The sequence below is a fragment of the Microtus ochrogaster genome, chromosome 2 (genome assembly GCF_000317375.1).
Source record: "Microtus ochrogaster isolate Prairie Vole_2 chromosome 2, MicOch1.0, whole genome shotgun sequence".
Lineage (NCBI taxonomy): Eukaryota > Metazoa > Chordata > Mammalia > Rodentia > Cricetidae > Microtus > Microtus ochrogaster.
Genome location: NC_022010.1, coordinates 5,008,180 through 5,017,352, shown reverse-complemented (window position 1 = coordinate 5,017,352; position 9,173 = coordinate 5,008,180). Strand labels below are relative to the sequence as shown.

Genomic DNA, 9,173 nt, shown 5'->3' with positions numbered 1-9,173 from the left:
AATATTGTATACATAATAAATAAATAAATATTAAATAAAAAAAAAGAAAATAACTGAATTCAAAAGTACAATTTGGTCTGGGTTATATAGCTCAGTAATACAGTGTTTGACCTGGATTCAAGCCCCCTCATGGAAGAAAAAAGACCCCAAACCAAAAAACCCAGACATTTTGACACGTGCTTACACAACCTTATCCCCACCACAGGCACTGTGCAGAACATGACATCACCCGCTCTGAACATCTCTTGGCTCCTATGGGTTTATAACCAGTTCTTCCCTTGCCCCTGTCCTCCTGGCAATCTAATTCTGTCTCTCCTAAAAATGTGTACACTTTTAACCAAAACATTTACAGTGATTGCAGAGAAGGCTCAGCAGTTAGGCATGTGTGCTGCTCTTGCAGAGGACCCAAGTTCAGATCTCGACACTCACAGCTACCTGTAACTCCAGCTCCAGGGGATCAGACTCTCCAGTTTCCTAGGGCGTCTGAACTTGTGTGCTTAACAATTAAACATATTAAACACTTAACAATTAAAAATATTTTGGGCGGTGGTGGCGCACGCCTTTAATCCCAGCACTCGGGAGGCAGAGGCAGGCGGATCTCTGTGAGTTTGAGATCAGCCTGGTCTACAGAGCTAGTTCCAGGACAGGCTCCAAAGCCACAGAGAAACCCTGTCTCGAAAAACAAAAAAAAAAAACCCAAAAACCAAAAATATGAATCTTAGCCTGGCAGTGCTGACACATGTCTTTAATCCCAGCACTTGGAAGGCAGAGGCAGGCAGATCTTTGTGAGTTCAAGGCCAGCCTGGTCTACAAAGAATTCCAGGACAGCCAGGGCTACACAGAGAAACCCTGTCTCAATAAACCAATATATCTTAGAGGTATGTACAACTTGAGCCTGAGGTTGGGGTACAGTTTAGTCTTAGAATAGCTAGGCACCTTCCCAGTAACAAAAGGACATTTGTTTTAGATGGTTTCTGGCATAATTATTGGCCTCTGTTGTAAAACATGACTTTTTTTTCTGTTTTTCTTTTTAATTGTTATCTGTGTGTGCACGTGCATACAGGCTTCTGAGTGTGGGTGGAAGTCAGGACAACAGAACAACATGTGAAAGTCAGTTTTTTCCCACCAGTGTGGGTTCTGGTGATCGGACTCAGGTCATCATCAGACCTGGTGGCCATCATGAGCCATCATGTAGGCCTAGGATAAATTTGTTTCCTTCCTTTTATTTAATATATATATTGAGACAGGGTTTTTCTGTGTAGCCCTGGCTGTCCTGGAACTAGCTCTTGTAGACCAGGCTGGCCTCGACCTCACAGAAATCCACCTGCCTCTGCCTCCTGAGTGCTGGGATTAGAGCCAGCACTGCCCGGCTCAGGCAGGTTTTCTTACCGAGCTAGGAGCTCCCTCATTCCCCTACTGCACCCAGGTCTAATGGATTCCAGACTGAAGTCTTGCTTGCACGTAAAACGCTTTACAAACTGCACCATTTCTCAGGCCCTAGTCTTTGTCACCCACTCTCTGCCTTCCACCAGGGCTGGTGACCAGGTAGAGAAGATGACTGACTGGCCTCAGCCTATTGACTAGTAACAGTCATTTAACACATTATTTGAAAGACTTTTTTCATTTTCCTTTTTAACACAGCTCCAGACTTTGCAGGGGAGGGGGAGAAATTGGGAAATTTCTTCTTTTTCTCTTTTTTTCTTCCTGAGAGTGTTTCCATCCTGTCTTGGAACTTGCTCTGTAGACGAGGCTGGCCTCAAGCTCACAGAGATCCACCTACCTCTGCTCCCCGAGTGCTGGGATTAAAGGTGTGTGCCACCATGCCCGGCCCAGATGGGGACATTTCTAATCCAAACCACCACCTTTGCCACAGTTTATTGTTTTCTAGATGCAGGGTGGGCAGGGGCAGGGACTAACTCTCTTCTTCTCTCCCTAATGCTGACCTCCGGTGCCTTAAGTCTCTAGGCAAAAGCGCTACCATTGAGCTGTGTCCCCAGGCCCACTTTATACTTCTTTATTTTGAAGCCAGATACCACAAAGTTGTCCAACCTGGCCTTGAATTTACTTTGTAACACAGGGAAACTTGGAACTTGTAATCCTCATGCCTTAGCCTCAGGAGTCGTTAGAATTACAGGCTTGGACTGCAGTGTGTGTGTGTGTGTGTGTGTGTGTGTGTGTGTGTGTGTGTGTGTGTGTTCTTTGTACAGAACTGGATTTAGTGGATGGGTTCTCTACACTCGGTTGTTTCTTATGTATTTATTTATTGTTTATTTATTTTGGTTTTTTCTGAGACAGGGTTTCTCTGTGTAACAGCCCTAGCTTTCCTGGAACTAGCTTCTTATTTTCTTACTATTTTGGTTTTTCGAAATAGGATTTCCCTGTGTAACAACAGCCCTAGCTGCTGCCCTGGACCAGGCTGGCCTCGAACTCACTCATGTCCGCCTTGCGTGTGTATGTGTGTGTGTGTGTGTGTCCCTCCCTCTTTCTTTCTTTCCCCCCCCCCCCCGCGTGCTGGGATTAAAGGCGTGCGCCACCATAGCCCGGCCATTTTTACTTTATGTGCATTTTTACTTTATGTGCATTGCTCTTTTGCCATGGGTGTCCGGTCCCCTGGAACTGGAGTTACAGAGTTGAGAGGTGCCATGTGGGTGCTGAGAATTGAACCCAGGACCTCTGGTGCTCTTAACCACTGAGCCATCTCTGCAGCTCCTTGTTTTTATTCTTATGTCTTTGCTTTGTCAGTAGCCTTACTAAAGACAAGAGCGGAAAAATGAGTAGAGAGATTTTGCACTCTCTGGATTGGCCCGAGTTAACTTCCCGGGGCCTCGTCCCTAGGGCGCAAGCGCGTCCCGGGCCCCTCCCCTACAAACAATGGGCGTGGCCCAGCCTCCCCACTGGCTCCGCCCCTGTGGGTCAGTGGGCGTGGCCAGGGCCCTGCCCCTGCCGTCCGGAACACTAGAGCTGCTTGCAAGAGGTCTGGGAGGTCCGCGTCCATGGCTGCCGCACTGTTCGCCCGGGCCGGTGGCCCACTCCGCCGAGGTGAGTGCGCTCGGACTGCGTCCGCGGAGCCCCAGGGCCGGTCGCACGGCGGGTCCTGCTGTGTCCGCGGGCCGCCGAGAGGGCAGCATCTCCCTGCTGCTCGCGGCCTTTGCCCTAGTTCGGTGGCCTCTTGCACGTGCAGGGCCCGGGCTCTGCAGGGACCCCGGCTCCTGCTCGGCTCCCTGCCTGTAGGACCCTCCTCGCCAGGTCCTCTTTGTGCGGCCGCATTCACTTCCCTGCCCCTTTCTCAGTCCCGGTCGAGGTTCTGGGTGAGTTGGTCCTGTTTCCAGGCCTTGCATTGAACTCCGACCTGTGACCTTGGACGTGAAGACCAGTGTCTATTGGTACAAGTGTGAACTGTTACTGTCCTCAGAGTTGTATTAAAGTACAGGATAAATATAAAAAGCATAGCGGTTGGCATCTAACGGGTGCTTCCATAACGTTAGCCTTTATTTTTAATACTGTTTTGTCTCACCTGTAGCAAGCCTGACACTATGACAGGCGCTTCCTTTGCCTAATCCAGATCCTCAGAAACAGTGAAAATCAGTCATCGGTACCCCTTTAATCCTTCCTGGGAGCTGCGTGCTGTTGTTTGCCACACTTTATGTAAATCCAGACTCAATGAAATTTAAAACCTTTTCCCAGAATGTTGTAATTGGGATTATGCTGGGGATTGAAGTGTTTAGCCAGCAGTTAAGCATTCAGCCTGGGCTTTTCGGTAACAGCCCTATCGACATTATAGCAATAAACTTTTTTTTCCTCTTTGAGAAGGGGGTGGGGGGAGACGGGAATAGTGTTCTGTTATCTTATGTGTATGAGTGTTTTGCCTGCATGTAAGTATGCCCTGGAACTTTACAGACAACTGTAAGCCACCCCATGAATGGCAGGACCTGCACTAGGTCCTCTCCAAGAGCTGCAAGTGCTGTTAACTGCTGAGCCATCATCTCTCCAGGTCCTGAAATGGAGTCTTGATATTTTGCTTCGGCTAGTCTGGACTTCAGGCCTAAATGAGCCCCCTACCTCAGCGTTTGCTTTTTGCAGAGGACCTGAGTTCAGATCCCAGCACCCATGTTGGGTAGCTCATAACTGCCTGTAACTCCAGGTCCATGGGATCTGACGCCCTCTTCTGGCCTCCGTGGGTACCTGCATGCATGTGCTCACCGGTAAACACGGTTACACAGATATGTAAAGTTTTCAAAATAATTTATTTACTTGCACTTTGTGTACATTGGTGTTTTGTCCACATGTTTGTCTGTGTAAGGGTGCCAGATCCCTTAGAACAGGAATTACAGGTAGTTGTAAGCTGCCATGTGGCTGCTGGGAGGCAAACTCAGGTTCTCTGGAAGAACAGCCAGTGCTCTTAACTGATGATCCATCTCTCCAGCCCCAAGAAATAAATCTTTTTTTTTTTTTTTTTTGGTTTTTCGAGACAGGGTTTCTCTGTGGCTTTGGAGCCTGTTCTGGAACTCGCTCTGTAGACCAGGCTCGTCTCGAACTCACAGAGATCCGCCTGCCTCTGCCTCCTGAGTGCTGGGATTAAAGGTGTGCACCACCACTGCCCGGCAAGAAATAAATCTTAAGATGTCTTGTACCGCCCTTCCCTGACTCCTTTTCTTCCCTGGTAGCTCTCCATCCTCGTGACTGGTGCAGGTTGCATACCGTTTACCAGTCTGCGGAGCTGCCCGAGACACATCAGATGTTGCGTCAGACGTGCCGGGACTTTGCTGAGAAGGAGCTGGTCCCCATTGCAGCCCAGCTGGACAAGGAGCATCTCTTCCCCACAGCTCAGGTGAGCACTGTAGTGAGTGACAGCAGCCGGAGGCACCAAGACCTTAGGTGGGAAGCTCAGTTCAGGCTGGGAAGGTTTGCTTTGTTCAGCATCTGTAAAACTTTGCCTGCTTTTCTGCCTGTGTAACGTGCATGTGTAATGCCTGTCAAGGTCAGAAGAGGGCGTAATATCTCCTGAAACTGGAGTTACAGGCAGTAGGTGCTGGGAATTGAACCCTGGTCCTCTGCAAGAGCACCAAGTGCAGCCAGGTAGTGGTAGCACACACCTTTAATCCCAGCACTTGGGAGGAAGAGGCAGGCAAATCTCTGTGAGTTCAAGGCCAGCCTGGGCTATAAAGTGAGTTCCAGGATGGCCAAGGCTACAAAGAGAAATCCTGTCTTGAAAACTCAAAAAAAGAGTACCAAGTACTTTTAACCACAGAAGCACTTGTCCAGCCCCGGTTGTTTCATTACGATGATCTCACTATGTGTGGGTCAGATTGGCTCAAACTCACAGAGCTTGGCTGCTTTGCCCCCATATCACCACACACGGTGGACCTCACAATACTTTACTCATTTCTTTTTAACCATAAACTGTTTCATTATGCACGTGTGTGTGTGGTATGTTTATGGACATGTGGGTGCTGTGTCGTGTGTGGGGAGGTTGAGGATGACTGTGTGGAGCTGGGTCTCGCCTGCCTTTCACTTCTACCTAGATTCCAGGAAGCAGACCGACGTCCCCAGCCTGAGCTGGCCTCTGCACTTGTTTTCGTTGGATTTCTGTTTTCCTTGTTCATGTATGTGCAAGAGAGTGTATGTGAGGTACGTGCAGGTGCCCTCAGAAGTCAGAAGAGAGCGTCAGGTCGCGTGGAGCTGGACTTACAGACGGCTGTGAGCTGCCTGATGTAGGTCCTGGGAGCTGAACTCTGGTCCTCTGGAAGAGCAGCCAGTGCTCTTAACCACAGTGCCATCTCAGCCTGTGGTCGTTCTTGTCGTGGTTGAGACAGCTGGAGAATGGAGCCGTGCAGCTCCTGGGTTTGCTGGTGTGCAGCTCCGCCTGAGGGCCTCCCCGCTCCCCGCCCCCCCACATTTGCCTCTTCACAGTTCCACTGAGGTGGTGGCAAGCGAGATGCCGCTCCAGGTGGGATCACCAAGTGAACATGTCTGGGAGGGGTGGGGGCACAGGGGAGCTCGACAATATGGCTCCAACCGGAAGGTGGATTCTCTGCCATCATGGGACCTCAGGGACAAGTACATGGATGGTGGATGGGCAAGGATTTTGGAGCCAGTCTCTCAGACTCTGGTGTCTGAGCAACAGGAAGGCCATTGCCCCGGGCTCAAGCATGTGTTGAAATCTGTCTGTGCTTTGACAGATCAATACGTTTGCTTCCCTCAAATGCTTCGTGCTCTGTTCTTAGCTACTTAGCGAGAGAGGGCCTCGCTAAGTAGCTTTGCACTGCCCCAGGCTCCCCCTGAGTGCTAGGGTTTTAGGCGGCAGCAGCTAGGGGCCAGGGTTTTGAGTCTTCATTATCATCAAATTCCATTCAGTTCCTGGAGGTTTAGAACCCTGTGCAGTAGCTCAGACAAGAAGTAAGCAGGCAGCATCCTCAGTTAAGACAAGTAAACCAGCCCTGCGGTGCTCATGCACGCCTTTAATTCCAGCACCTGAGAGGCGGAGGCAGGTGGATCTCGGTGAGTTGGAGGCCAGCCTGCTGGTCTACAGAGCTAGTTCCAGGACAGCCATGATTACACAGAGAAACCCTGTCTACACCGAGCAGTACTGTGTGACTCCACAGCCACCAAGCCAGCGCCCAGCTCAGGTCACACAGACAGTGTCCCACTGTCCTGCCTGAGCCTCCCCATGACTTCCTTTTCCTACTCCCACTTCTGCCGCGTGCACAGGTGTGTTATTCTCAGAACCATCCCCAGGGTAAAGCCTGCCTGTGACCAGTGACCCCTGGAGACATGTCCGATAAAACCGGGTGCTCTCGTTCCCCTGGATACGCACAGCTTTCATTTTTAACATGACCAGCAAACCGGGTGCCCTAGCTCACCCGTGGCGGTTGCCCTAGCTCACTTGTGAACACACAAAGCTTCTACTTTTAACAGCTTAACTGGAAACGGGCAAAAAGTCCACCAACACAGGCACAGAGGAAAGGCTGGAGCGGTGGCAGGCGCCCTTAATCCCAGAGAATCCAGCACTCAGGAGGCCCATGCAGGATCTCCGTGAGTTTGAGGCCAGCCTGGTCTACAGAGTGAGTTCTGGGCCACCAGGATTATAGAGTGACACCCTTCCTAAAATTTTTTAAAAAGGGGACGAGAATTTATGTGGTAAAGCATGGTACATTCCTGAGGCTGAGGCAGGAGGATCCCAAGTTCAAAGTCAGCCTGAGATTAAAAAAAAAAAAACCAAACAAACAAAACATCAAAACCCCCACAAAACTCCCAAGGCAAAGGCATAATAGTAATAGCAGCTGAGCTAATGTGTGGAGGTGTGTGAATTCCAGGGGTGTTCACGTGCATGTGGCAATACCCATGTCCTCTTCGGAGCAGCACACACAGGACTTGGTTCTTCACATCTCTGGCTTCTGCTGACGACACTGAGACCAGACATGTCATTCTGTGCCCAGCAAGTTACTTGGTCGTGTGGAGTCAGAAACAGACTTCTGAGCCACCTCTGCGGGACGCAGAGCTCGGAGATTCCTAAGCTTTTTGCAGAGGAATAGTTTATTAGTATTCCCTAGAATACTAATAGCAGGTTTGCTGAGGGTCCGAGGGGCTGCCTTGAGGAACAGGGGCGAGACCCAGAGGGAAGACTGGTGCCAGTTTCTGCCTTGTTGGTCGTTTCGCAACCAAATTGGACTTCGGTCTTTGTATCCCTAAGCTAACAAAGGAAAGAAGTAGGAGTTTCTAAGGCAGTGTCTGGAGCGCCAGCGTTCTGAGGAGTTTCTAAGGCGGTGTCTGGAGCACCAGCGTTCTGAGGAGTTTCTAAGGCGGTGTCTGGAGCGCCAGCGTTCTGAGGCTGCAAACGGTCATTTTATGTGGGGCGGGGTGCAGGTGCCCAGTGAGTGACAGACAGAAGAAGAGGAAAGGTCGTGGCTGCTCCTAGGTGTGGGGGAGGAGAAAGTTTATTGTAGATAAAAGGGAGAACACAGCCAGAGGCAGGGGTCTGGGATATGAGTGGACATGACTGGACTGAGCTGGGCCATGGGAAGGGGGAAAGATGGGAACCAGGTGCAGCAGCCAGGAGGCCGAAGGGACGAGAGTGAAGGGGCGGACAACCGAAATGTCTGGATTCTATAGGGAAGAGCCCGGGGGAGGGGCAGCCCAACCGCTGGGCTGGAGATTTCAGGATAGAGGGCAGGGTATGCCAGGCGTACCCCATAGCAGGTAAGGACTGAGGGATGCTAGGAGAACGTGGTGGCCAAATGCAGCTTAGATACGTTGAATAGGCACCTCAGCCATTTGTCCCGGGTTTGAACCTTAACACTTGGTACCCTTAGCTTCTTTTCAGTGGAGAGGAAAATGTTTTTAAATAGTTGTTGTTGTTTTTTTTTTTTTTTAAAATAAAGAGTCTATTTTTATGTGAATTTATGTCTACATGTATATATGGACACAGTGTGTGTGCCTGGTGCCCAAGGAGCCCCAAGAGGGTGTCGGATCCCCTAGGGACTGGGGTTCCAGGCAGTTTTGAGCCGACATGTGGGTGCTGGGAAGGGAACTTGCTCCCTGAGAGAGCAGCAGTGCTCTGCACTGATGAGCCACCTCTCCACTCAATCTCTATCGTATTCTTATCTCTTCTGCAGTGCAGGCCATGGTGGCCCATGTCTGTGATTCCAGCACTTGGAGGTAAAGGCAGGAGGCTCAGTTGTAAAAACAGACCCAGGTATCTGGAGAGTAAGAGGATCTGAGGAGCTGGGGGATGTGCGAGGAGTTAGGGGGAGCACGGGGGAGGAGGAAATGGTTCGAAACTCAAAAATGGTTTTATGAAAAAGAAAATAAGTAGGGTGGGGACGTAGCTCATTTGGAAGAGCGCGGCTGGCGAGCATTGGTCCCTGGCTTTGATCCAGGCAGCTCATAGCTAGCACAGGAAGTAGTGCCCGCCTGCAGTCCTGGCACTCAGCAAGTGGAGGCAGGAGGATCAGAAGTCCAAGGTGATGGCAGGAACCTGATGCCCCTTCCGACCTCTGTGGGTCCTGTGCACACACGTGGCGCACAGACACATGCAGGCAAGAAACTCATGATACAAACTCAGAATAAAAGGCAGAAGCAGGCGGATCTCTTTGAGTTCGAGACCAGCCTGGTCTACAAGAGCTAGTTCCAGGACAGGCTCCAAAGCCACAGAGAAACCCTGTCTCGAAAAACCA

At 50.4% G+C, this 9,173-nt stretch overlaps 1 protein-coding gene across 1 annotated transcript in view; it reads left to right on the top strand.

The window, feature by feature from the left end:
- The first annotated feature begins 2,938 nt into the window (after positions 1-2,938).
- The window catches only part of Acads (acyl-CoA dehydrogenase short chain), a 10,747-nt gene continuing 4,512 nt past the window's right edge, over positions 2,939-9,173 (top strand). The window contains exons 1-2 of the mRNA XM_005344291.2: positions 2,939-3,039; positions 4,665-4,828. Of these exons, the coding sequence (XP_005344348.1) occupies positions 2,994-3,039; positions 4,665-4,828 (210 nt within the window). The 5' untranslated portion in view covers positions 2,939-2,993. The remainder of the gene's footprint in view (positions 3,040-4,664; positions 4,829-9,173) is intronic.